The sequence below is a fragment of the Vespa crabro genome, chromosome 7 (genome assembly GCF_910589235.1).
Source record: "Vespa crabro chromosome 7, iyVesCrab1.2, whole genome shotgun sequence".
In the NCBI taxonomy this organism is placed as follows: domain Eukaryota; kingdom Metazoa; phylum Arthropoda; class Insecta; order Hymenoptera; family Vespidae; genus Vespa; species Vespa crabro.
The window spans coordinates 2,645,001-2,671,435 of NC_060961.1; the positions used below are offsets into that span (position 1 = coordinate 2,645,001).

Consider the following 26,435-nt stretch of genomic DNA (forward strand, 5'->3'; position numbering starts at 1 on the left):
GAATAAAGACAGACTGATCCGTAGGACAGACCGATCGCGTGCGAAGAAAAACTTTGGTGGTAACGTTCTAAAGACACCACCGCGCGACACGAGAGAACTACCGTGACAGACGCACCTTCTCCTTCCTTAGCAGGTTCGGCATTTTTTAAAGAGCTTTACAAGAACGGGAACGCGTGAAAATCGAAAGGAACGCGAACACGAGTACGCCCACGAGAGCGCGCGTATCGGCACGTCGGTCTCTGGTGGCGGACGAGCCGACGACGCACGAGCACGGCATCCATGTATGCGCCGGCCATTGGCCCTCCCTATTGGTCGTTCTATATTCGCCGCCATCGCCATCTCTCATTCTCCTTTACGCAAGACCGATCGCGCCACCGATACTACATCTTTTCTCTCTCTCTCCCTCTCTCTCTCTTTTTCTTTTTATCTTTGCATATCTCATAAATTTATATAGATATTTTTTTTCACCGGGTATCACGCCACCAACGCTATTAATATAGAAAAGAAAGAAATTTATATTTATATATATTGTGGACGAATATTTTTACGAAGTTCCTATTGGTTGATAATTCTCCAATGAAAATAGTTATATCTGTAGGAGTACGTTTCTATTGGTCTGCGATGATCATTGGATATAAATTATCTTTAGATGTTCATTGGATATAAAATATTATCGTATACTTAATCGAATGATCGTTAAAATTAGTTACTCCTCAAGAGCGGGAAATTTATTTTCAATTCATTGTTTATTGATAAATAGATTTCGTTAAATACATATAGAATAAGAGGTTATTGAGTTAATATTCTATAAATGGTAGTAAAGTAGATAACAAAAGGTACACCGGCGTTTAATCGATTGTATAAACATCTGAAATATTATTGAAATATAATGAACATTGTGAGAATTATTGTTTCGAGATTATTACACAAAAATAATTTAATTTTTTGTTGATATAGAAACAAAATAAGAATCAATTATGGAGCCCGCTGCAAAAGTATAATTTAAAATATAAATATAACTAGTAGAGTAATGATAGAGTTTATATTTGCGAAATCTAAAAAATTGGAAATTTTAGCATCTTAAACCTACGACTTGTAAAGAGGCGATTCAAAGATGGGAAGAAAAAACGGGATTGAATGCTGCCGAAGCAAAAGAGGTCATTTTATCGTTTCAATGGCCACCAATTGAAAAAATGGATAATAGTTTGGCTGTTTTGGCCAATGTAGTGTTAGTCATTAAACTGTCATATACTTTCTTATTGATATGGTGTATTATACAATTAAAATAATAACTAATGATAATTTATATATTTCTAGGAAATTATCTTTATCCACTAACATGATAGAAAGAATCAGTGGCATTAATTCTTTAAAAAATTTACGAATTTTATCAGTGGCTCGTAATTCTATCAAAAGTTTTTCCGGATTAGAGGCGGTAGGAGATCATTTAGAAGAATTATGGATATCGTATAATATAATAGAAAAAACCAAAGGTGTGAACGTACTTAAGGCCCTCAAAGTTCTTTATATTGGTAATAATTTGATACGAGATTGGGTAGAATTCAATCGTTTTCAAGAAATTCCTAATTTAGAAGATCTATTATTTATAAATAATCCCTTATGCGAAACCATGGATACTGAGACATGGCGTACTCAGGTCATGAAAAAATTTCCAAATTTGAAGAAACTTGATTCGATTCCGATAGTGTATGTGTTAGAGAGGGTTAAGCGTTATAATAGATTAGAAAAAGGAATAAAACTCAAATATTGTTTTAGGCGTGCTGCTGACGATTTTTAAGATGCATTACATCGGATGAAAGAAAATTAATCAAAGAACAAAATATAAAACATGTATTTACATGTTGTATCCTAAACCCATGATAAAAATGTATTACAATATTGCATTCTTATTATTTATAATTCCGTATAATACGTATCCTTCTTTCTTTGTACTTTCCTGATATTATGTTCGCATTCTTTCATACAAGTCACTGCATTATTAATAATTTTCCACTTTCATGTCATTGAGTCCAAGTTCTTCATTTTGTTCAAAGCTTCTTTCATATTTTGTGATTTTCAATTTATCATCGGGTCCATCATCAGAAAGGGTTTGTATGTAACTATTTCCAGCTGGATCATCCAATATTAAAGTTATTGTTTTATTCCCTTCAAGAACGCCTGTTAATTGTGATATAAACGCTTGCATTCTGTTAACATTTTCAGCATCTGTACTATCACCCGTGAAAGTAGTAGATGATGATAATTGTTCTTTAGTCGCTGCAATAATCCCTTCTACAGTAGAGAATCTACCACCTAAAGCAGCTGGGCCAACTTCTAATTCAAGTTCTGGTATTTCCATATAGCATGTTTCAGACTTTAATACATCTCTAGTAAAGTCCTCTTTTCCCGTAACAGTTACCTCTATTTTTACTCCATGAGGCTCTACTCCTCCGCTACTTTTAACTTCGTTAGTTCTATGACCACATGCTTCGCATAGTGTTGCCATAATTACGACCTCTTTAAAATGTGGTATGTCTGTGTTAAAACTTAAGGAAAAAGTAAATATCTTTAATATATTATAATTTTTAATTATAATAAATAAAAAGTTTCGTAAAGGAATAGAATGATTAGCCAATTACTGTTGACCTTAGGAAAAAGGATACTCGTCAGTTTCATATTAGTCTCGCAAGGACTATTACAATCTGGACAATTTGTAGGAAAAGATAAAACTTCACCCTCAATATCTTCAAGAGTATGTTCTCCATCTTGTATAGGTGTTAAAAGACCTTCTGTATTGTCATTATATATCCCTAATAAACGATTTTCTTCTTCCGATCTGTTAAAGTAAGTAATTTTACATTCAGAATCCTTAAGCGGTGCCTTTGGATTTTCAACATAGCAGTTTCCGGAGACATCCTTAAAAATAATTGTAAATGGTTTGCTAGGTATTTTAAGATCACGTAATTTTGTTAAAAATTTATCTATCTCCTCTGCAGTTTCTGGATATTCTTCTCTGCGTCTTGGTTGATCTTGTTCCAATCCTTCGATACTATGATCTATTATACCCTCAATCGTAGTAATTTCTCCTTTTTGAGATCTTGCAGGTATCTCAAAATCTATTTGGGGCAAATGAACACTGGTATAATCTGACTTTACTACTTGACGATTCAAGTCTCTTGGCGAGCTAACTTCCAAGGTAATTTTAATACCCTTTTCAGATATTTTACTTCCACTTTGAATTTCATTATTTTGATAACCACAATTCTCGCAATCAAAGGATATTACCACGACATCTTTGTAATGCGGTATTTTCGTCAAGAGAAGTCTTGTAATGCCCTAAATATAGATGAAACAAATATCGTCAACAACGAAATATCGTATATTTTTAATTTTATAAAAATATATCTATTTCTTTTACATTTTTACCACAATTTACACAAAGACTTTCTATCTCTGTAGCCTCTGGTTCTGGATCGTCTGCCATAAGATTACGAAAAAGTGGTTTAAGAGATTCTACCTCCCTTTCGTTCGCTGCCATTTTCTTATTTCTTTGGTTATGTTCTACATCCTATATTTATTGCAAATGACCACGAAGTATATCGTTAAGCAAAATATTTAAGAAGAGCAACTCGTACAGAATATACAAACATCTTATGTTTTGATATTGTGACTATAGATAGATTTAGATAGATTTACGGATATATATCAATGATATTTCAAGGTAATAAAGAAAAAGGCGGGAAAGTACATAAACACGTCTTTAAGTATTCTTACGTCTAACAGTATTTTCGTTTCAAAAGAGGATGTACATTTTATAAAAACTAGAATTAAATTCTTATGAAATTTGTAATAATTTAGATTTGTTTAAATCATGGTTGATGAAAAATTAATTAAAATTGTTCAATCGACTTTCTCTATTTATGGACTTGTATTATCAAGGTAAGATGATATTTTTAGCAATACAAATTATTATATTAATCATTTTGGATAATAAATATTAATTTTCATTAATTTATGCAAATTCTTTTGCTTAGAACACTTAGTATTTCTGTTGCCAAACAATTATCACAAGTAAATGAGGATGAACAAGAAAATTGGCTTACGGGTGTGGTAGAGCGAGTATTATCCCAAAATTTAGAAAATCCACATGTGGAAATAGATCACATTAGAATTGCTATTACAGATTTTATGAGATCAGATGTATTAAAAGAAACTGAGACAAAATTAAATGTCATTGATGCGTATGATATACCAAAGATTACATATGATCTTAACAAGAAAAAATTTGTGTTACATAAAAGCACTATGGATTTATATTCAGATGTAACACAAAAGACTATACTTTTTAAAGATAGATTTGAAACTATATTATATAGAATATTAAGACATGAACTATTCACTTCGCGTAAGCTTGGAGAAAAAAATGTATCCAAAATAAAATTAACACCTATTGAATCCTTGTACAGCGAGAGTAAAACAAGGGATATTTGCTTATTAGGCCTTATAGCTGAATTTTCTGAAAATCATTATTATTTGGAAGACCCAGGAGGAGCATTAAAAATTGATTTGAGACATGCAATATCCTTTTTAATCTAATTCATCAATTTTATATAGACATTATTACATTTATTATATTCACCTATATTTTCTTTACAATTGTATATACATTTTTCAAGATGGTTTGATTATGGAAGGTTCTATGGTATTAGTTAGTGGTACTTACACTAATGGGGTATTATATGTTAAAGAAATAGGATTTCCACCGCCAGAATCGTCTGATAATTCACGTGCAGATTTTGGAGATGCTAATACATTTGGTGGACCTCATCCTACGTCATTGAAATTATCTGAAAAATTGAAAGTATATGAAGAATCCAATCAAAATGGAATGATAATTTTTTTATCAGATTTATGGCTTGACAATTCGGTTGTATTATCTAAATTTAAAATTATGTTGGATGGATTAGTGGACATTCCACCAATAGCTTTTGTAATATGTGGGAATTTTTTGAGTTTTCCTGAAAATGAATTCAGTCCAGCAGCAATGAAGGAAGGTTTCAAAAAATTAGCCGATTTAATAATTCAATATCCGACTATAAAGGCGTCTTCGAAATTTATATTTGTACCTGGTCCTTGTGATTTGGGCGCACCAAAGATTTTACCAAGACGATCATTGTCCAAATATGTGGTCGAAGATATCCAGAAAGCTATACCAGAAGCTATATTTGCCACTAATCCTTGCAGAATTCAATATTGTACTAAAGAGATTGTGGTATATAGAGAAGATATATTGATAAAAATGTGTAGAAATACTTTACGTTTTCCTAGTGGAGAAGAATCAAAAGTACCTAATCATGTAAGTTTTTTAATATACATGAAATATAAACAATTGAAATGAAAATTTTCTTTTACAAAAGGAAAACTTTATTTAATATGTTTCAGTTCGCTAAATCTATTATTTGCCAAGCACATTTGGTTCCTTTAACACTTACAGCAAGTCCTGTTTATTGGACACACGATTATGCCTTACGTTTACATCCTACGCCCGATTTAATTGTAGTCGCGGATAAGTACGAACCATATTCGACTGTTTACTCAAATTGCCATGTGATTAATCCTGGATCATTTCCAAATAATAAGTTTTCATTTAAGACATACGTACCTGCAGCAAATATAATCGAAGATTGTGAAATTCCAAGTACGCAGTAAATTTCAAGTGAAGCATATTAAATGTATAATAAATAAATTACTATTAAAGTTTTTCTAGCAAGTTGTTGTTGTTTCTTTCTTTTTTTTTTTTTCTTTTTCTTATCAATTATCCGAAAATATTCATCTATACATTTTGTTAGGCATTTATTAATTTTCTAAATAACAAAATCACGTCATTTTACAATACTTGATAAATTTTTGTCTATTTCATAACTTAAATTACAACAAATATTAACGTCGATTATATGTATGTAAAATTAAATAAAACAAACATCGGAAATAACTTATCGAGAATACCGGGGGTACATTTTTGGGTCCTCTGTATCCAATAATACAATACGAAGGAGTATTTAGAAAATAACTTATTAATGTTTACTAACGATTTGGATACATCAGAGATAAGTTTAACATTATGAAACGTAATATATACTTTTTTTAAAACTCTCCTAATGCTCTTCATTTATCGATAATAATAATAATAAGTTCTGGACTAATAGAATAATCTTACGTGCGAAAATGTTTCCAGAGGACGTAAACGATACGTACTAATTTTTTGTTTTCATTATTGATTTATATAAATAGATACATACAATATTAAACACAGTGCTCCTACAACTTCACAGTATATATATAACAATATTACAAGTACAAATTGGGCCTTGATATTCCTCAATTTTTCGTACTGGAATCATGAATGATTCTTGGTAAATCAATCGTGGCGTCTTTATTTAGAAATATGCAATTTTATGATTAAAAAAAAAAAAAAAAATAAAAAAAAAAAAAAAGAAACAATAATGTCACATGAGATTACACAGTACAAATGGAAAATCATTCAACGATATTTTTCACTTGTATATGCGTATTGTTTCATCATAATTATATAAATATAATTGTCCATATGTAAGAATCAAATGGAGCTTAGATCACTTAAATTATATTAGAACGATATGACAAAGCTATATTTTTTTCAATTTTACCAAGGACAAAGAATTCAATACTTATTCGTGTTAAAGTATTCGCATAAAATTAAGATAAAAGAATGAAAGGAAGAAATAATTATTCTTTAAATAACAACGAAACAGATATTAAAGTTGTTATTTGAAATATTTGGTGAGAAGATTTTGAGCATTAAAATCACGTTGAAAAAAAAAAGAAGAAGAAGAAGAAGAAGAAGAAAATGTGATTAAAAATTATTTTAACGATGTAAGAACTGCAGAGATATATGCGTTTAGAACGTCGAATGTGTATACATATATATACCTATAATCTATATATGTTACAGTATCATTTGTAAAAAAGGAACGTTCTTACGTCTATTGCACATTTTCACGCGTGATAAGCCTTAAGTTTTCGTTATCCTTTGCCTTTCGTATTGTTTTTCTTTTATACACTATTCAATTCCTCCCGCAAAATTTATCGGCTATATATATAGCCACTCCATATATATATATATATATATATATATATATATATATATATATATATACTTAATACATAATAATACGTTTTATGTACCAATGCTTTCTTTTCATATGTAACTATGTACAGGTGTGTAAGTTCAGCTATTAAAGTTAGAATTTCAGTCGACGGACGGTCTAAAGGTCCTTCAGACTTTGCGTCTCATGAACTCTCCGCCGCTTTTGCATGTAATAATTCTCCTAAAAAAGAAAGAAAGAAAATAATGTACACATTGTGAGAAAAAAAGTTTATTTTATACGATTAACTTTGTCTTTACATTTGGGACGAGATTTTTTTTTCTTTTTTCTTTTTTTTTTTTTTTTTTCTTAATGACGAATTTTTTAATGAATCTCTCTTCGTTGGCATTTTTATTTTTATTTTTTAATGAATTCCTCTTCAGTGACGCCATCACGGATTTTTTTTTTATTTAAGCAACAAATGAAGCAAAAATAAGAGAAAGAACAAAACGTACATTTTATTTTTATTGTAAAAACTTTATAATATATTGTTATTTATACACACATATATATATATATATATATATATATATATATATATATATATGTATGTATTTTTTTTTTATCAATATCTAACAGTTTATCTATATTTTATATTCAATTTATAATTTGATATATTTCATAAATTTATTCAAAATATATACAAAAAATAGTTTAATAGATTAAATCTTGTTCCAAATGAAATATTATTCAAATGAAATGAGTTAACAAGAATTAATTACTAAACGAAAAATTCAAAGTATAAATTGAGGAAAATTTTGGGGTAAATTCGATCATCAACCTACTTTCCCTTTGATACCTTCTACAAGCTTGGTTCCTTTCTTCGGCATCGAAGTACCATAATGTGATTGCGTATCTCGTTTTGTATGCCGGCTGTACTTCGTGAGGATTTCTTCTGTCTGACCAGAAAAAGAGTATTCTATCAAATAGAGGTTCGATATCGGCTACTTGGTCGCGCCAACCTTCTGGAAATATCCTTAAAAGGCCTCCATTTTTCTATAATTATAAAATGAATCAACGATATATGATTATTCGGGGGAAAAAAAAAAAGATTATTTACAATTAGATTAAATCGAATTTCCAAGATTAATATTTAATATAAATATATATAGAGAAATAGTCATTTAAAATTTGACAATGACACAAAACATCTTCAACATCAATTCTCTATAACATATTAATTTTTTATTGCAACAAAATGAAATTATTTTTGTGTCGAGTAAGATGAAATAAAATTAAACAAAAAAAATGGATATATATATATATATATATAAATTGGTGATTATGAAAATGACATTTGAGACATTAAAAGACATATTTTATCGGGCGATATTTTTAACATTTTAAAATCATATTATAAATAGATATATTTACTTTTTTCTTTTCGTTATTATAGAAAAATAATTTTTAAATAATTCAAACTTAAATATCCAAATATTTCAAAATGAAAAATATATGATCTAGATCATTTTCATAATTATTGGCTCATATATATATATAATATAATATATGTATGTGTATATATATGTACATGATATTAAAATTACATGAATAAAATATAGAGAGTTAACAACTGCATCTTTTCAGTGATTCTAATAGAGATTAAACTGAGAGACAGCTTATGTATCAAACTTCCGTTCTTTTAAAATATCCTACACCTGGTACGGCAGTCCTTGAACAGAACATGTGTTAAAAGTCTCCCATATTTATCGTGTAGGTCAACGTAAATATTGCTCAACAGGCAAGCAAGCAAGTAAGCAAGCAAGCAAGCAAGCGAGAAAACTCGAGCCATACGAGTTCTTGCTGTCTCTTATACGTGGGTGTACGTTGGATTCAGCACGTAAGCATCTTAAAACCCTTCATGCCTTTACTTTTTCCTATTTTCGTACGAAGGACACGGTTTTTGAATCGTCTTATAAGGACGTTGGAAATATGAAACCCCAGTTTTTAATGATTACAAACGAATAGAGATTACATATTCAAGATTTTCATTCGAACATATTCTTAAACAACATGATTCAAATTTATTGCGCTAAAAGTTTGCTTTTTGATGACGAATATGTTCGTAAATGCGTGAATCATATGCATGAATCGACTATGTATTATATATATGTCTACGTATGCTACATATTTCAAAAAAGGAAAAGAAAAAGGAAAAGCGAAAAAAAAAAAAAGGAATTTTTTAGCGGAAAATTTCTTTTTGATCTATTATTTCTTTGTATACTCTAAATGTATATATTGAGAATGTATGACGTATTTTATTTTTTATACCTTATATATATGTCTCTTCAAGTTTTTTTTATATAATTCAACATGGCGTCTGAGAAGACATTGAGAAATCAATATACATGAATTTTTTTTCTTTAATGACCGATAAAGCGAACGTTTTCATAGTACATAAATATATACGAAATTACAAATGGAATTCGATAATTAAATAAGTGAAGTAGAAAAGAATGTGATTATGATTAAAAATGGCAAAGGATTTACCTTAATGTCCCAATCTTGATTTAGATAGTAAATCGCAGTGATGCATCGTCCATCCCGGTTAGGATTATCCACATGCTTCACGTAATGCGAACCGTGACCAGGGTAGCAAGCTACCATTGCCTGGAAAAAAAGGAAATAAAAGAAAAAAAGAACATAAGAGAGAAGAAATGAATGTTGTTGTGTTACGTCGCAGAAAAGGTCAATAAAAAATCATAAGAGAGAGAGAAAACTTAGTCGCGTTATCGAGCAATGACCCACATATATTAAATTTTGAAAGTACGATGTACGTTGTACATTCGTATCTTCATTTTGTTAACCCTTTATAATATCATGTATGTAACTTAAAAGACCTCGCAGTATATATATATACATATATATTTTTTTTTTAATTTACATATTATTTTATTTTATTTTTTCGTCAGAAAAGTATCACAATTAGTTCATATCCGGAAAATTAATTAATCTTTCCTAAGTATAAATTATATTTGGAGAGAGTATAGTATAACTATATTAATTATTTTAATTTTTAATAATGTTAATTATATTAATTTAAATTATATATTACAAGTTTCACATTATAGAGGATTAAAAATACAGAATTTTTAACTATAATCACAATTTTGAAATTTCATTATCGTACTTTTACATCTGAAGAAGTGAAATTTTGTTTCTTTTGAGTTTTGAGTATTACTTATGGATGTAGTAATAGAAGTGACTAAATGTTAGGAAGCTATGTTATTATATTGGAACATGTGTGCATTCGACAACGAGGAAAATTCGATAACAAAACATATCAAATGTTCCGGGTATTCCCGCAGTTTTCTGTTATTCAGAAGTAACAGTAACAAAGTTTTCTTTAACCTCTATGATTTCTCTCCTAATTAATTATATAAACGACATTCGTATTTGCACGACATTCATTTATATAATGTTACTTTTTTTCTTTTTTTTTTTTCCTTTTTTTTTTTTTTTATAGTAACTAATCGTTTGCACCAAAACGAACAATAGATATACAAACAAGATAATGAAAATAAATAATAAGTACTTTTCGTTATATGTATATTGTGTCTCTGCGTGCGGGCGCGCGCGTGTGTGTGTGTATAATTTCTCAAAAATTATTTTATTTCATATGATATTTCATTAAGAAGAATTAAAGTAATGATTAAAAATTAATGTAATGATAAAAATGATAAAGAATACACGTGTCTGCGTCCCTGTATGATATTTCTAACGATATGAAAAGTACATACAAAGAACATGATCTAGTCACATTGGCAAACATAGATACAAAGAACATGACAAAGTCACATTTTTAAAAAATGACTATTAGCCTAGCTTTAACCCTTCGTGCGAGTTATCACGTATCTCTATCAATTGGAAACACGTGTAACACTAGCCTTGGCCCTAGGCTTGTCCTTCGCTTATTATTGTATCTTTGTCAATCTTAAAATCTCACGTACAAATTTAATAAAAACATAACATAAAAAAACGACATAAAAAAAAAAAAAAAAAAAAGACGGACATATTGTCTTAAAAAATATTATGAATATAAAATTATCAAATGAATATTGAGTGGATACTTTCATTAATAAAGTCAATATTGTATATTGACTTTGATGTACATCTAAGGCTATTAATTTAGTATGATGAATTTTATTTATTTTCTTTCATTTTATCATTTCGATTTTATTCTACAACAAAAAATATCAGTAATATTCGTATAGCTATGTATATATATATATATGTAACGAAGAATGTCTAAGTCAAAAGGTCAAAAATTTATTTCATGATAAAATGTTCCACATTTAATATTCATTTGGATCATTTTTAATATTCATCTTTGAAAACAAGTAACTTTTAGTTTGTATTACTTAATAATAATTATAGCGACGAAAAAATTAATATCATTAGCCAATTACATATAAACAAACCATTGGCTTGTCAGATCTTTAATAAATATGTATATTACCAATACATTAATATTTTTTATTATAGAATAAAATCGAAGGGATAATACAAGATACAGAAATGTAAATTTAGATCCATGGAGAATCCTTTATACCACCCACCATCCAATTATGATAAATTAATGGATGTAGGTGTACAAGCGATAAATAATGTATAAAAGCTACGACATTAAATCGAAGTTGTGTATCATTTCGTTGAGGACGATGAACGAGCGTAAATACGAATCGTAAGGAACACGCGCGAGGTTTATCTACATTCTACGTCTTTATGTATATATGTATGAACGTATGTATCATCACGTGTACAAAACACGTTTTTGTGCCTGTTAAAATAACAATCTTTATTCATTTGAAAATAATTATAAGAAAAATATAAGTATTTTAATTCAACATGAGAAAGAAAGAAATGTTTGAATATGACCAGTACGTACAATCATCGAATTTAAATTCTATAGAATACTTTATAGAAAAAATAAAGAGAAAAAAAAAAAAAAAGAATGAAAGAAAGACGAATGCGTTATCATAACATATTAGATAATCACACATTGTGACCATTGATACTTATAATAATCTCTATTGGACGTATATATTCGATAAGGAAAACATTTAAAAAGAAAAAAAGAAAAAAAACTCGTTCCTTAAATATCCTGCAAAATATCTGTTTGATTAGCGTGTCATTTAAAAATAAATTAAGAAGTTATGAAAAAAAAAAGAAAAAAGAAAAAAAAAAAAAGAAAAAAAGATGAAAAAAAAAATCAAACGTTGTAAGGAAGAATTTTGTAAAAATTCGCCTAAGTTATCCTTTAAGGATTTTACTTTCTATTTTTCTATTAATCGTAAAGATTGATAATTCTTTTTTTCTCTTCTTTTTTGTCTATCCAGAGAAAACACTTTACAAAATGAAGAAGAATGTTCTGATAAGAAAAGGACAATCTACTTAAAAGTACGTGACACGATAAAAAGCAACGCGATAATTGTCGCTTCTCTGATTAGCTACGGTGAATATAACACAGTCTAACGAATAATATCGTTGTGATATTAGATTGCCATGATATTATATGCATATTATAAAATAAAAATTGAATATAAGAATGTCATCGTCGATCGTAAAAAATTTTTCTTAATGATACCTTTAATTATGTTAAAAAAATAATTAAATTGCTCGTTAGAATTATCATAATCATATGATTTTCATGATTCGCAAAAATATTCATCATTTTTAGTTATCCTGAAAATTTTTATACAAGGACAATCGGTTTTGATTCGTTTTATTCGGATTATAAGTGGAATCAACAAAACGTGAATAAACTGCGCGGCGGCGCGAGGAGCCAATTAAATAGGACGATTGCGAGAAGCGCATTATTGTTCGAGGTTAAATCACGGCGACGTAAAAAAAAAAAAAAAAAAAAAAAAAAAGAAAAAAAAAAGAAAAGAAAAAAAGGAAAGGTACAATTATTATTTCAACATGATCTAATTTTATCTCAGTCGCGAACAGAATTTAAAGAGATTTTAAGATACTCGTATAAAATTCTATATATCCTATATATCGCACAGGAGCAATCTACTAATTTCTTGTTGGAACGTCACATCAGCAATCAGAGAGAAACAGAGAGGCGGGGAGGGGAGAAAGAGAGACAGAGAGAGAGAGAGAGAGAGAGAGAGAGAGAGAAGTCGAGGGAAAAGGATTAGAATTGATTGCCAAATAAAACAAATACGTCATGTTCGAGGATAAGCGAAGATAGGAAAATATTTATCAAACGGTCGAATGCTTGCAAGTCAATAAATCGATGAGAATAAATCGATCGATCGTTTGAATATTGCCGGGTATTTCTTTCTCTCTCTTTCTCTCTCTTTCTCTCTCTTTCTCTCTCTCTCTCTCTCCCTCTCTCTCTCTCTCTCTCTCTCTATTTTTATTTTTATCTCGATAAAATCGATTAGATTGATCGAGTTACATTGTTCCCTTCTAATATAAGTAAAAATGAATTAATGGATCCTTTTGTTCTTCGATTAGTGCTGAACGTTTGACGTCGCGTAAAATTCTACATAGATGAGCGATAAAGTGGTAAAAGCGCGCTCCTTTGAACTCTACTATCGATCGATACCTTTATACTCTCTTATAATTGACGTATCGTTAAATACATTCGTATTATAAGTTTCGACTTTATTCTCTTTATAGTTTGATTTTCAATCGATAGGTGTATCAATTGTTTAAAATAGGCCTCGGAGAGTCTATTCGATCCCAAATCTATCGGTCTAATAATAAACGTCGCAGAATGTGCGTACGTGCGCACACTAGATAAAGAATCGAAGCGAAATCGTTTTACAAATATATAGTACACCTACAAAAATATTCAGATACCCTTTAAAAATTAAATAACTTCACTTTCTATAAAGGATAAATAGTGAATATAAATTTTTGAATAATCATAGAAAGATTTTGTGATAATGAAAAGGCACATTTTGTATTTTTTTTTTTATCGTTGATGAAACAAAAAAAAAAAAAATAAAATCATTAATTATCCTATAATATATTTACTTAACAACCAGAATATACGCGTATTCTTGCTTTCTCTCTTCTTTGTTTTTCTTTTTTTCTTTCTTTTTTTTTTTTTTTTATCCAGTTCACAAAATGTTATTCGATTTCGAAAAACTGATCGAATATTTTGTTGACCCGCTATATGTATGCGTGCGTGTACATAAAATGAATCAAAAGTTTAACAAATTGAACTTTATACATTTAGAATCGTCATTATATACGACATTAATATTTTAATTTTGAATTTCACCATCGTAGTGATACATTTTTTTTATAAACAATAATGATAATATATTACAAATATATCATAAAGAATGATACTAAATAAAAAAAAAAAAAAATATATATATATATAAAAGAGAAAACTGCTAACTGCTTCTACGTAATAAGAAATATAGATACATCTATATAGGAATCATGATAAATCTTTGGCGCAATTCTCCGCACACCTCTCCTTTCGCAAGACGTTCACCTTCAGGAAGGTTAGAGAACAATTCTCGCCTGAATCAACTTTCGATTTTCGAAAAAAAAAAAAAAAAGAAATAAAATAAAAAAAAAAATAAAATAAAAAGCGCAAATAAAACTGCCGCTTTCTACCTAAGTGGACATGCTAGATATATATATATATATACATGTATATATATTTATTTGTTTATTTATATATATATATACATACATACATACGTGTGTACGCATGTACGTAATACGTACGAATGACGCGGCTCGTGGGTGGCTTCACGGATAAACGAGAAAACGGGTGGGGGAAGGAGTGGGGAGTTGGTAAAGGCGTACGTGACCGACTGCACTTCGTGAGTTCTACCATTCCCCTCTCTCCCGCGAGCCATGTTCGTTCAACGTCCGAGATCTCTTTCGAAGATCGCGACGATTTCAGGATCCTGACCTTCTCCACTAAATTCCTACTCTTCCTTCTACTTTCCTTTTTTCCTTTTTGTATCTTGTTTTTTTTTCTTTTTTCCTTTTTTTTTTTCTTCTTTGTTCTTTTTATTCCCTTCCTATCCATTCTCCTTTCTTCTTTCTTTCGTGTGTATCCTTATACGATTAACAATCTTTCTTTTTTTCTCTCTTTCGTTTTTTTTTTTTTTTTTTGTTTTTTGTTTCGATTTCAAAATTGCAATTTATCGAAAACCTTATAATTGAAATGTAAATATTTAAAAATGATTTTTCTAAAATGAATCACAATGTTTGTATCACAATGAAGATTGTAAAATTTTACAAAGTAAATATTAAAAATTCTATTGATCGTACGACGTATATGAAGAATGTTACTTTTAACGTTCCTTCTTTGTCAACCTATTTCTATCTGTGTAATCAACGGTGTAAATAATCCCAGACTGGAAAAGCTCATGCTAAATGGTTCAGCTAATTTTACAACTGATATTTGATCGCACCGACCATAGTAGAGAAAGAATACATACACGTATTCTTACTACGGCACCCTTTCATTTGTTTGCGCTACTGTTATTGAAACATTTTATATTAGTTTTAAAGAATATTATCGTACAAAGAAAAAATACTTTCTTTCTTCTCGATTATTATGTACATTTATAATAACAAAATGATAGAATATTTGGTAAATTCAATCGAGAGAGATTATTCGAAATATTGATTCTATCAGCACAAATAACGGAAGTACGATAATATTAGTTTTTTTTTTTTTTTTCTTTTTTTACTACAAATGATAATTAATGTTACTAAGTCTCGAAATCATATCATTTTGTATGTAGCGATAAAGTTATCGTTTTCTTATTCGAATGAAAAAACGGAGAAATAATTTAATTAAATGAAAAATATCAAATTACAATGTTATTATATAAATTAATCAAAATTATTACATGCACGACATTTTTTTTTTTTATGAATAAACATAGAAATTTTTACAAAAATCTATACCCCTTTACTTACCTTTGTTCTGCCATTGATCGTATAGCTTCCCATCTTGCCATTATTGTGCATTTTGTTTGCCCTCATGATAATAGCATCAACTTGAGATATTAGCATGCCTATATTTTGACATGGCTTTTCTTTTCCATCCAGCCATGTTATCTGATCACCTCGAATTGTTTTTAAATCGTTTGCACTAGCCTTATTGGAAACCAATTGTCCATCCTTAAATAACCCAGCACTATACATATTTAAAACTTCTTTTAGCACCGCAAGGCCCTTATCAGCACCCAAAAAATTGTCTACCACGCACACACCATATTCATTCATGTCTCTGATCACATTTCTACAAATTTCGCCTATCAGTTCCTCTAAATTGTTCTTATTTCTATGCAAAAAAGGGGGTAAAAGGTCTTCCTCACGAAGTTGAACATCTGGGAAATTTTTTATGCCATTATGATGCGTCGGCATATCTAATTCTGAATCTTGCAAACTACCAAGAATTGTAGAACTTTCTAAGGCAGGATTCAATAATTCCGCTCTAGCTCCCAAAATCGTATCTTCTGAACTACCTTCGTAAGTTATAGGAGAAGTCCAACCATCAGCTTTTACAATCAAGCTGCTCTTCGATTTATCCCCGTTTTGTTTTTTCTTAAAATTTTGATCTTCGTATTTTGAATAGACTAAGTTCTCAGATCGATTATTAGAATCTGTAAATAAAGAAAATGTTTATATTAGAAAAGAGGAAATCCTTCAAAAATAAATAACGTTATCATGAAAAGTAAAGTAGAATTGAAAGTAAAACAAGTTTAACATTGAGATCTCCCAAAGTACATACGAAATGATACGAAAAAGAAAAAAAAAAGAAAAAAAAAAAAAGAGAGAAAAGAAAAAAAAAGCAAAATAAGGAGAAAAAACAAAATAGTAATAAATCGATCGAGATTCAAATACGATTTGAAATTATCGTTGTGTTTACTTTAGTTATTAGGATTATCTCCGATCCGTTAAAATCGGATTAATATTGTATTATAAGATTAATTTAGAAATGAAAAAACTGGAATAAGAAAAGAGAAAGGTAGATGAGTGAGATCATACCTCGAATCAGTTTCAAAGGATAAGAACGTGAAAAATCCTTGTCGTCGCGCTTTTCTCGTACAGCACGATCACCGACTAGTTCAGCGAAGACTTTGCTGGTTAGTTGAGTTTGGTCGGTTAGGTTAGGAAACGGTCGTGTGTTCTTAGTGCAACGTTTTCTCGAAGAGGAATGATCGGCCGTCACAGCAGAAGTATGACTCTCATCCGTATCATTTGTGGAAAGTACAACGAGCGAAGAATCATTTGGCCATGTTGCACGGATTCCACAAAATTCTTTGTGACGTTTCCAATCACGCCTTTGATGTTCCTTCGTGCAATAGAAAACTGATTTGCATCTGGAACACCTTGACAGCTTGTCGGTCTTTTCGCAAAGGACGCAACGTATCGTTTGCATCGAAGATCTAAAATCAACGCCGTCGGCTGTCTGCGAACGACTGACCATCGGACCGGACATGTTTCACCGTTTATTTCGTTGCTACAAGTGCCGCTACTATCGACGACATTTCTTCGATGTGAGAAGTCACACACGCACCCGTCTCTCCTTCTCCTTCTCCGCGTGAGGAATAACGCGCGCGCTATCGGAATACCGCAGTACTGGCGTACATCTACTACCTTAGTGGGAAGGAGAAATGAAGAAAGAAAGAAAAGGAAAGAGAAAGGGAGGAAGAAAAAGAAAGAAGAAGAAAGAAAAAAAAGAAAAGAAAGAGAATAGAGCAGAAACAGATAGATATATTCGAGAATGGAGGAAGGGACGTCAGGGAGAGGTGAGGTGGGAAAAAGAGAAAGAAAGAAAGACAGACAAGGACGCGGCTACACTAAACCAATGCACTGACACACGTTTACTTTTTTTTATCCACACATATAGATCTGTGTGTGTTTGTGTAAACAAATTCGCGACACTCCCAAGCGAACGAGCGAGTTGGATCGAAAACCAATAATATTTTTCTCCGACGATCATTGAAGAACAAAGAACAGCGTCCTTCGTACGAACCTTTTCGAGACTTTCTTACGAGCGTATATACGCTCCACGTTTCTCCAAATACTGTCGCTCGGAAATTCCTCGCAAAAATTCGGACGCATTTCGCTCGCTCGCCGCTCACTCAGCTCCGCACTCTTTATCTTTGTAATCTGCCGTAAGGGCGCGCCACTTGGCGCGACTTGCTTTGCGAATCAGAACGCGTTTTTTTGCTTTTCCCTTTTTCTTCCTCGATGTCAATTTTTTACGATATTTTAATTTATATTTTTTTTTTTATTATATCATTTTACGTAAAAAATCATTATTAAGTTTTATATTTAATGTTTTATTATAAATATTGTTATACGAATGTTTCGAAAACTATGTGTGTCGATTGATTCGTCCTTTTTTGGATCCATTTTGATTTAACGGAAAATAACTTTAAACAGAAAATTTCTTTTGGTATGATTCATCCAATTTATTGATTGTTAATAAATACGTATTTACGTCGGTCAATAATAGCTTAGTAATCAATTTCAGACTAATAGAAAAAGGTTCTATTTACCTCATATTATTCTATTTGTATATATGTAAAAAAAAAAAAAAAAAAAAAAAAAATGCTTATTTATTAGAAAAATTTATATATCTATTTTGATACAAAGTATCCGCAGATATGCCCATGAATAAGAGATTATTTTGGCTCTTTGTAAAAGTATTCGTTAAAGAAAAAAAACAATATTTACTTAATATAAGAAGAACTACATGAATATATTCGGCTTTGAAATTTTCATCAGATCCATTATTTTCATATATTGAGAAATATTGTTTTTAATCGATTGTTATGTTTCAAATAATGATATATAAATATTTCTAATACGCAATTATATTTTTTGCTATATATATTTGATAGGATAAGATTGATGGATATGGAATATTCTCTTAACGGTATGAAATTGACTTGTAGGCTATTATTGACTGCCGATGTATATATATATATATATATACATATATATATATATTCATATAATACATATATATATATATTCATATAATACATATATATATATATATATATATCCATATAATACATATATATACTTATATATACATATATATACATATATATACACATATACACACGTATGCATTTATGTAGCACATTGCATCATGGTGTGAGAAATAAACTTGCTGGATGATATGGGGGCGATAATTTGTATTACTATGACGACGCGGTCTATGTCCGTCAAAACAATGCACGTGACACGATCATTTCATGTATTAACGTTTCGAATAGCTACGTGTTCAGTGTCATAATTTTTACTTGAAATATTTCAAATGAATACTTTTATACAAAATGTATATATTAAAGACGGAGAATATACGAAAACAATATATTCTATGGTAGATCTTTTCTTTTTTTTTTTTTCTTGTATCCTATACATATTTTAAAAGCATTTATGTGATCTTTTTATTTTTATATAATTAATGGATTAAAATTAATTGTTATAAATATAATTCAAATTATAGATCAAGGAACAGCGATATGGAGATACAATCAAAGTGTTAACGACCCTTTTTGAATCTCATCCTGATGTATGGCCCGTTGATTTTTTATATGTATCTTTTGTTATCTGCTGTAAATAAATGATTTTATGTGTGTATATGACTTTTTTTTTGCAGTCCAGACCTTGTTTATCGCTTCTTGCTCATTGTCATTTTTATATGCAAGACTTTGCGGCAGCAGCTACCTGTTACGAAAAATTGGTTCAAATATGTCCAGAAGAAAATATATATAAGCTTTATCATGCTCAATCTTTGCATCAAGCTTGTATGTACCAAGAGGCTTGGACAGTTTCTTTGACTATCGTTGATTCAAGTAATTTAGAATATAAAGTAAAGAAGTTACAAGCAGCCATAAAGTATGGTCAAGAAGATATGGTAGCTGCAAAAAATCTTGTAGATCAATGTCCACTCGATGATGTGGATACAGAAGTAAATTTGGGATGTCTGCTATACAAGGTATAACACTAAAACATAAAAAAGAAATAAAATTGTACATGAACATTTTGTATTTCTTCCAGGAAGAGGAATATGAACAAGCTTTAAAAAAATTCTCAAATGCTTTACAAATTACAGGATTTAAACCTCATTTGTCCTATAATGTTGCTCTCTCTTATTTCAAACTAAAAGAATATGCAGCTTCTTTAAAACATATTGGTATAATAAAATGTCCATTTTAAATTATCAAATTATCATTAAATTATATGTCTATTGATAAAATATTTGCAATTGAATTTATTCCATACTTTTTTCTATAGCTGATATCATTGAGCAAGGAATTAGAGAACATCCGGAACTAGGCGTGGGTATGGCAACAGAAGGTATTGAAGTTCGTAGTGTTGGAAACACGCTTACTCTTCATGAAACAGCTTTGACAGAAGCTTTTAATCTAAAAGCTGCTATAGAATACCAGTTGCAAAATTGTAATTGCATTAAAATTAATTGTTAAATAAGATATAATTAAATGGTAAAAATACATTGTTCCAATTACGCTTTGATTTTAAGATGAAGCTGCTAAAGAAGCATTAACGGATATGCCTCCTCGTTCTGAAGAAGAATTAGATGCCGTTACATTACATAATCAAGCATTATTAAATATGGATACAAAGCCGAGCGAAGGGTTCGAAAAATTACAATTCTTATTACAACAAAATCCTTTTCCACCTGAAACGTTTGCTAATGTACTATTGCTATATTGTAAATATCAATATTATGATTTAGCAGCAGATGTTTTAGCTGAAAATGTACATTTAACATACAAGTATTTGACACCGGTAAGTTATAATATTATTGTACATCTTTATTGTAATATTTATAGTTTCATGATCTTTGTAATAATAATGACAGCAACTATCACACCTGTATACTACAAAAATCTTAATGTAATAAGCATTCAGATAAGATGAATTTAATTTGTATGCTTTTCCTTCGAATGTTTGCACTTTTTTGCTCGAACTTCGGTTCTATCCGAGTGCTTCCGTTTGTAACTTTTAATATTCTGACTAGAACTATCACTAGAATCTGTATCGCTGGTACTGCTGTTACGCTTTTTTTTCTTTTGCTTATGATCTTTGGATCTCTTCTTCTTACTTTTCTTTGTTGTTTGCTCATTATCAGAACTACTGTCATCAGTATGCTGCTTACTTTTCTTAGATTTCTTTCTTTTTTTGGATTTTTTTGTTTTATGTTTCTTCTCTGTCTTTTCTGTCTTTTCTCCTTTTTCCGTTTTTTCTATCTTTTTATCTTCTTGCTCATCCTGTGTCTTTGGAATAGATGATACATCTTCTACCTCCGGTATTAACTCATACTTCTTTCCATTAGGCGGCACAAAACAATCTTTAGCCAAATGTCCATGCGTCCCACACTTTGTACACGTTGTGTTAAAAACAGCTTCTAATTGAATAGTTTTTCGTTGTTGCGGAACATAGGCTTTTTTCTTTTGCATATCTCTTTGTAATTCGACTCCATTAGGATCCAAGTCAGTACCATTTCCTTGATTAACATGTTTCATGGATAATCCAATTTTACCATCATCATTCACCGAAATAACTTTACACCATACTCTTTCTCCTTTTTGTAAAATTTCTGTAACATCGTCGACATGAGCCGAACTAACCTGACAAAGTTTTTATTATTATAATTTTATTTATATTATAATATATTGGAATATTTGATATTAAAATTTATGATACCTGTGATCTATGTATCAATCCTTGTTGCGAACATCCAGGTATTCTTACGAAAGCACCGTAATTTTGAACGGCAGCAATTTCGCCAAGAAATATTTGATTTACCTCACAATTTACCATATTTATATATATGCTTCTATGTTATATTTTCTTCGAACGATTTGACGGTTCTTAACGTACTATTTTAACCCATGTCAAATCGATAAATAACAAGAAATATAGGTTAGGATTTATCACAACATAGAAGTATAGTGCCGTATCAATAAATTGTGGTACCCACCTCGTACTGGCTAATATTCAATATATTTTCTTATCTATCTTTGTAATTATACATATTGTAAAAAAGAAGTTTATTTATCATATGATTCGATTTTTTTATTGCATTTTAGTATTTATATGATTTCCTGGATGCATTAATTACGCAACAAACTTCGCCGGAAGAAGCGTATCGCAAATTCGATGATCTTGCAAACAAGCATACTGAAACATTGCGAAAGGCAACTAAACAGGTTCAAGAAGCAAGATTAAATCATGATGATAGTGCTGTTAAAAAAGCTGTAACTGATTATGAGGAAGCATTAGATAGATATGTACCTGTTCTAATGGCACAAGCTAAAATATATTGGGACAGGGAGAATTATGTACAAGTAGAGAAAATTTTTAGGAAGAGCGTTGAATTTTGTAACGAACATGATGTATGGAAGTTAAACGTAGCACATACTTTATTTATGCAAGAAAATAAATTTAAGGAAGCAACAGGTTTTTATGAACCGATTGTCAGAAAAAAATATGATAATGTTTGTGCCTTTTAAAATAAATTACTTTTCCATATGACAATATAATAAAATTTCATATCTCATTTTATAGATTTTAGATACAAGCGCTATAGTATTGGCAAATTTATGCGTAAGTTACATTATGACATCTCAAAATGCAGATGCTGAAGAATTAATGAAGAAAATTGAAAAAGAAGAAGAGGCAATATCGTTTGAAGATCAAGATAAAAAGTTATTTCATCTCTGTATTGTAAATTTGGTGATTGGAACTTTATATTGTTCAAAAGGCAACTACGAATTTGGCATATCTAGAGTGATGAAAAGTTTAGAACCTTATAATAAGAAACTAGGAACAGATACTTGGTTCTATGCAAAAAGATGTTTTCTCTCTCTCCTAGAACAATTAGCTAAACAACTAGTAGTTTTAAAAGATTCCACTTTACAAGAATGTATTCAATTTCTGGAACATTGTGAAGGTTTGAGCTTCATTTTTCATATAAAAGTTACAGTTAATTATAAACATATATATATATATATATATATATATATATATATCCTATCATACTTTTATCATTATTATTTTATAATTATTGTTTAGTTTATGGACGAGATATACCTACTGTAATAGAACAACCATTTGATATGCAAGATATTCTAACAGTACCACCTCAAGGAATACAAACTGTTATATATGAAGCAAGGTATTTGAAGTCATTGTTTCTAAAGCTACAAACGTCTTAAAGGTATACATGTTATAAAATATAAAATATATGTAAATGCTTTAGATATTTTTTATGTCTGGATTGAATATAGATATTAAGTGTAAAAATAAAATATATTTATTAAAAAGACAATAAGTATTACTCTATTGGTTTATACCTCAGTAACAATATCTATTATAATTTATTTATAACAAAAAAATTTTAATATGTACATTCATATGTTAATGAGAAGATTATGTTTTAATCTTTATAAAATTATATTTTTTAACTTTTTTATCTTAGAAACAGGATTGTATATTAATATTATTATTTATACGTAAAAAGGTGAAAAATCGTGGAAATCTTTTTAAATATTTCTAGAAACGTCCTTTATAATTTTGTTGATTTTAAATGGACATGCGCATAAACGTTTGCCGACGGTTGATAACTACAGCGTAGATGAAAACAAGAGAAAAAAGCAAAATGGTGGTCGATATGGAACTTCAAGAAGCAAAAGATGAGGTTCTTCGGTTTATAAAAGATAGAGATAAAATTGAATCCGATATACGCGCGCTGAGAGATGTATTAGATAGCGTATGTATTAAATTAAATATATTATTTTATATAACAAATGTCAAAGATAATATTTTTGTATGAGAAAAAAAAAACTTGTACTTCAAGTAGGATAATATGTTTTATTCTTAAATAAATTAATTATACATCTTAGAACCATGTGGGTATGGATGATCCTCTGGTGGATTCTGAGGGGTATCCAAGACAGGATATCAACGTATATCAAGTCAGACATGCAAGGCATCGGATAATATGTATGTAAAATACTTGAAAGTATTATAATCAATTAGGGAATTTGATTATTTTGGATTCTTTTTAGGCCTTACAAATGATCACAAAGCATTGATGAAAAAGATAGAAGAAGGTTTACATAAAGTACATTCTATTTTTGAGAATCAACCAGAAGAGCCCATAGCAACAACCAGCGACATTGAAGAACCATTTTCAACAGAACCTTTCCTGAGAGTAAATTTGGTGTCACCTTCTTCTCCAGCTGAAGTAGCAGTGTGTATAATGATGACACTATGAAGAAAAAAAATTGATTATCTTTATATGAAGAACAATATTAATTATATTAATATAATCATGCAATATTATTAGACAAACGATTAGAATTATTAATTAGATTTAACATAAAAATGATTTGTGATATGTTCTTTTATTACAGGGGATTCAAGTCGACGATCTGATAATAGAATTTGGCTCTATTAATTATGGAAATTTTAAGACCTTAAAGGATATCGCGACATTAGTAGAACACAGTAGGTATAAGTCTTTGGATATAAAACTTAAGCGTGGATCAAGTATCTTGGCCCTGACTTTAATACCACGTCCTTGGGATGGCAATGGTTTACTGGGATGTAATGTAATACCTCTAGAAGTTGTTGAAAGATAAATTATTATTATAAACTATAAGAAACCTGATGATTATACTTATACATATATATATATATATATACATATATATAAAGCTATTTTTATGCGTATTTTAATTGGCAATAAATTAATATTCATAAATATAATTTTTATGCTATTTTGCATTTTAATTCCTTCATTGTTATATTGTGCATTTAATAACGGATATAGATAAATTTCTTTGGTAGTACTTAACGATGATGTAATCCTTGGAAGGAGCTTTGGTCGCTGGCATTGTAACTTGATAAAGATAATCCATCTGAGTGAGTTTCTAGTCAGCATTCCTTAACAGTCAGCATAGTATATAATGGAAATAACTCTGTTGAAAGTTAGTTAATGGGAAGTAGTATCAGCAAAATGAATACCCAGGTGATCGTAAGTTGTATTTTTGTATTTTTTGCTTTTTTTATTGAAATAGTATTATTCAAGGAAATTTATTTTTAATACAGGTAGCATTTTGTCTATTTGTTTTTGTTTTTGGGGTATCATGCGAATCTACGTCGCTCGAACAATCTAATTCGTTACCTTTGACGTTCGTTTATGCTGTCTATCCGTTTTATAATACTGAAACGCTATTACAAGTTTGGAAAAATGATGAATCAGCCGAAGTTTACGCGAACGTAGTCACAGTGAATCCTGGTGAGCAGGAATTAACTGTTTTGAATGCCGGTGGTACAATCTCACGCAACGAAACTATTGATTCGAACGGGAATAGAAATCCACAAGTTCTGAAAAACGATGCTGAAAATGTAAATGCTGAACGTTTATCACAAACTAGACAGCAGCTTCGTAATTACGTGAGTTTTTTTATAATCTATGTATGAGTAAATATAATTCTGAATGATGATTTATTTAATAAAATGAATATATTTTGGAATGTCTATTTGACTTTTACATTATATATTTTTTGACACTATATCATCTTTATATTTATTTAGAATATTGTATACTATAAATTTCTTTCTTTTTTTTTTTTTTTTTTTTTTATAGAAAACTTGGCGCAGGAGTACAGATTTTCAAAATGAGTAAAAGCATCACAAGGTCTATAAAGTTCTCGATGGAGGATGGATTGGCATTCATAAAATAATTATGCTGGTATATATATTTTGAATATGTATAAAGTGCTTTGTAGTGAGTGTTATTAAACGCAAATGATATTAAAGATAAAATATTTATTTAGTTTTCTTCCAAAAATCTCATTATCCTTATAAATCTCATCGTATATATATATAAATATATAATTTGTATTTAATTCTCTATCGAATTAATTTCGTAAGTTAATTTCCGATGATAGTTTTTGATATTAAATTCGTTTTTATAGAATTCTAGATTTATTTCTTTTCGTAACGCGAAGAATACGTAGATCGGATAAATCTTTGATAAGGCCGAAGTAAAATGCTAAATATAGATATGTTACGCTCGATAAACTATTAGCGTAAACGTAAAATTGTTACGTCAATGCCATTGGATTACGTATGAAGTATATAATACGTAGATACCGAAATATCCCATTAATATCCATGAATGGGCGTGTCATTCAGTAGGATTTTTTTTTTTTTCAAAAGGATAAAAAATGATGATCGTAGGAAGTA

The 26,435-nt window shown here is 29.6% G+C and overlaps 8 protein-coding genes across 26 annotated transcripts in view; 4 read left to right on the forward strand and 4 right to left on the reverse strand.

Moving 5' to 3' along the window:
• LOC124425684 (serine/threonine-protein phosphatase 2A 56 kDa regulatory subunit gamma isoform-like) overlaps positions 1–282 on the reverse strand; it is an 18,894-nt gene extending 18,612 nt beyond the window's left edge. Inside the window, exon 1 of one of the 2 annotated variants that reach the window (XM_046966364.1) lies at positions 116–282. In XM_046966364.1, the coding sequence (XP_046822320.1) occupies positions 116–142 (27 nt within the window). In that variant the 5' untranslated portion in view covers positions 143–282. The other variant, XM_046966365.1, reaches the window with a different exon arrangement.
• LOC124425693 (dynein axonemal light chain 1-like) overlaps positions 1–1,899 on the forward strand; it is a 6,247-nt gene extending 4,348 nt beyond the window's left edge. For 6 of the 11 annotated variants that reach the window (XM_046966381.1, XM_046966390.1, XM_046966392.1 and 3 more), the window contains exons 2-3: positions 1,077–1,228; positions 1,318–1,899. In XM_046966381.1, coding sequence (XP_046822337.1) covers positions 1,077–1,228; positions 1,318–1,798 — 633 coding nt within the window. In that variant the 3' untranslated portion in view covers positions 1,799–1,899. Of the gene's footprint in view, positions 1–630; positions 837–957; positions 996–1,076; positions 1,229–1,317 lie in introns of those variants that run through there. The other 5 variants (XM_046966383.1, XM_046966385.1, XM_046966386.1 and 2 more) reach the window with 3 other exon arrangements.
• On the reverse strand, positions 1,834–3,568 carry LOC124425690 (zinc finger protein ZPR1). Its single transcript, XM_046966377.1, has 3 exons — positions 3,419–3,568; positions 2,664–3,336; positions 1,834–2,535 (listed from the first exon to the last, which is right to left on the reverse strand). The coding sequence occupies exons 1-3, from the start codon at positions 3,536–3,538 to the stop codon at positions 2,000–2,002; spliced, it is 1,329 nt and encodes a 442-aa protein (XP_046822333.1). The 5' UTR covers positions 3,539–3,568; the 3' UTR covers positions 1,834–1,999.
• Positions 3,569–3,797: 229 nt separating this feature from the next.
• LOC124425685 (DNA polymerase epsilon subunit 2) lies at positions 3,798–6,494 on the forward strand. 2 transcript variants are annotated; one of them, XM_046966371.1, is made up of 5 exons: positions 3,798–3,939; positions 4,035–4,105; positions 4,184–4,578; positions 4,667–5,356; positions 5,443–6,494. In XM_046966371.1, the coding sequence occupies exons 1-5, from the start codon at positions 3,872–3,874 to the stop codon at positions 5,707–5,709; spliced, it is 1,491 nt and encodes a 496-aa protein (XP_046822327.1). In that variant the 5' UTR covers positions 3,798–3,871; the 3' UTR covers positions 5,710–6,494. The 2 variants fall into 2 exon arrangements, with proteins under 2 accessions (XP_046822327.1, XP_046822326.1); XM_046966370.1 differs by having other exon boundaries at positions 4,035–4,578.
• Positions 5,837–17,802, reverse strand: LOC124425688. Its single transcript, XM_046966372.1, has 5 exons — positions 17,175–17,802; positions 16,101–16,789; positions 9,675–9,794; positions 7,970–8,180; positions 5,837–7,367 (listed from the first exon to the last, which is right to left on the reverse strand). The coding sequence occupies exons 1-5, from the start codon at positions 17,626–17,628 to the stop codon at positions 7,330–7,332; spliced, it is 1,512 nt and encodes a 503-aa protein (XP_046822328.1). The 5' UTR covers positions 17,629–17,802; the 3' UTR covers positions 5,837–7,329.
• Positions 17,797–23,824, forward strand: LOC124425683 (tetratricopeptide repeat protein 30A). Of its 6 annotated transcripts, none has more exons than XM_046966360.1 (10): positions 17,797–18,591; positions 19,286–19,530; positions 19,657–19,722; positions 19,810–20,148; positions 20,211–20,346; positions 20,448–20,612; positions 20,695–20,963; positions 22,268–22,675; positions 22,746–23,130; positions 23,253–23,501. In XM_046966360.1, exons 2-10 carry the CDS (start codon positions 19,465–19,467, stop codon positions 23,393–23,395), a joined length of 1,977 nt encoding a protein of 658 aa, XP_046822316.1. In that variant the 5' UTR covers positions 17,797–18,591; positions 19,286–19,464; the 3' UTR covers positions 23,396–23,501. The 6 variants fall into 6 exon arrangements, with proteins under 6 accessions (XP_046822316.1, XP_046822319.1, XP_046822313.1 ...); XM_046966357.1 differs by lacking the exon at positions 19,286–19,530 and adding an exon at positions 23,737–23,824 and having other exon boundaries at positions 17,804–17,938; positions 23,253–23,397; XM_046966363.1 differs by lacking the exon at positions 19,286–19,530.
• Positions 20,969–22,237, reverse strand: LOC124425692 (nucleolar protein of 40 kDa-like). The gene is made up of 2 exons (XM_046966380.1): positions 21,882–22,237; positions 20,969–21,805 (listed from the first exon to the last, which is right to left on the reverse strand). The coding sequence occupies exons 1-2, from the start codon at positions 21,996–21,998 to the stop codon at positions 21,098–21,100; spliced, it is 825 nt and encodes a 274-aa protein (XP_046822336.1). The 5' UTR covers positions 21,999–22,237; the 3' UTR covers positions 20,969–21,097.
• LOC124425694 (26S proteasome non-ATPase regulatory subunit 9) lies at positions 23,791–25,429 on the forward strand. Of its 2 annotated transcripts, none has more exons than XM_046966393.1 (5): positions 23,791–23,949; positions 24,083–24,182; positions 24,248–24,432; positions 24,596–25,218; positions 25,293–25,429. In XM_046966393.1, the coding sequence occupies exons 1-4, from the start codon at positions 23,815–23,817 to the stop codon at positions 24,821–24,823; spliced, it is 648 nt and encodes a 215-aa protein (XP_046822349.1). In that variant the 5' UTR covers positions 23,791–23,814; the 3' UTR covers positions 24,824–25,218; positions 25,293–25,429. The 2 variants fall into 2 exon arrangements, with proteins under 2 accessions (XP_046822349.1, XP_046822350.1); XM_046966394.1 differs by having other exon boundaries at positions 24,596–25,212.
• Positions 25,430–26,435: the final 1,006 nt, after the last annotated feature.

Excerpts from the sequence above, each read along its gene's own strand:
- LOC124425683 (XM_046966357.1), top strand. The coding sequence starts at position 17,804 with ATGAAGAAAGAAAGAAAAGGAAAGAGAAAGGGAGGAAGAAAAAGAAAG. Across the intron at positions 19,723-19,809 it reads TTTTTGAATCTCATCCTGAT|TCCAGACCTTGTTTATCGCT; the intron begins GTATGGCCCGTT and ends TTTTTTTTGCAG. Across the intron at positions 20,613-20,694 it reads AGAATACCAGTTGCAAAATT|ATGAAGCTGCTAAAGAAGCA; the intron begins GTAATTGCATTA and ends TTTGATTTTAAG.
- LOC124425688 (XM_046966372.1), bottom strand. The coding sequence starts at position 17,628 with ATGTCCGGTCCGATGGTCAGTCGTTCGCAGACAGCCGACGGCGTTGAT. Across the intron at positions 16,790-17,174 it reads TCCTTTGAAACTGATTCGAG|ATTCTAATAATCGATCTGAG; the intron begins GTATGATCTCAC and ends CTTTATTTACAG. Across the intron at positions 7,368-7,969 it reads TAGAAGGTATCAAAGGGAAA|GAGAATTATTACATGCAAAA; the intron begins GTAGGTTGATGA and ends TTTCTTTTTTAG.
- LOC124425685 (XM_046966370.1), top strand. The coding sequence starts at position 3,872 with ATGGTTGATGAAAAATTAATTAAAATTGTTCAATCGACTTTCTCTATT. Across the intron at positions 3,940-4,034 it reads TATGGACTTGTATTATCAAG|AACACTTAGTATTTCTGTTG; the intron begins GTAAGATGATAT and ends TCTTTTGCTTAG. Across the intron at positions 4,579-4,666 it reads AAATTGATTTGAGACATGCA|ATTTTTCAAGATGGTTTGAT; the intron begins ATATCCTTTTTA and ends AATTGTATATAC.
- LOC124425692 (XM_046966380.1), bottom strand. The coding sequence starts at position 21,998 with ATGGTAAATTGTGAGGTAAATCAAATATTTCTTGGCGAAATTGCTGCC. Across the intron at positions 21,806-21,881 it reads GATTGATACATAGATCACAG|GTTAGTTCGGCTCATGTCGA; the intron begins GTATCATAAATT and ends AAACTTTGTCAG.
- LOC124425694 (XM_046966393.1), top strand. The coding sequence starts at position 23,815 with ATGAAAACAAGAGAAAAAAGCAAAATGGTGGTCGATATGGAACTTCAA. Across the intron at positions 24,183-24,247 it reads TGCAAGGCATCGGATAATAT|GCCTTACAAATGATCACAAA; the intron begins GTATGTAAAATA and ends GATTCTTTTTAG. Across the intron at positions 24,433-24,595 it reads CTTCTCCAGCTGAAGTAGCA|GGGATTCAAGTCGACGATCT; the intron begins GTGTGTATAATG and ends CTTTTATTACAG.
- LOC124425690 (XM_046966377.1), bottom strand. The coding sequence starts at position 3,538 with ATGGCAGCGAACGAAAGGGAGGTAGAATCTCTTAAACCACTTTTTCGT. Across the intron at positions 3,337-3,418 it reads GTGTAAATTGTGGTAAAAAT|GGCATTACAAGACTTCTCTT; the intron begins GTAAAAGAAATA and ends ATCTATATTTAG. Across the intron at positions 2,536-2,663 it reads GACTAATATGAAACTGACGA|ACATACCACATTTTAAAGAG; the intron begins GTATCCTTTTTC and ends GTTTTAACACAG.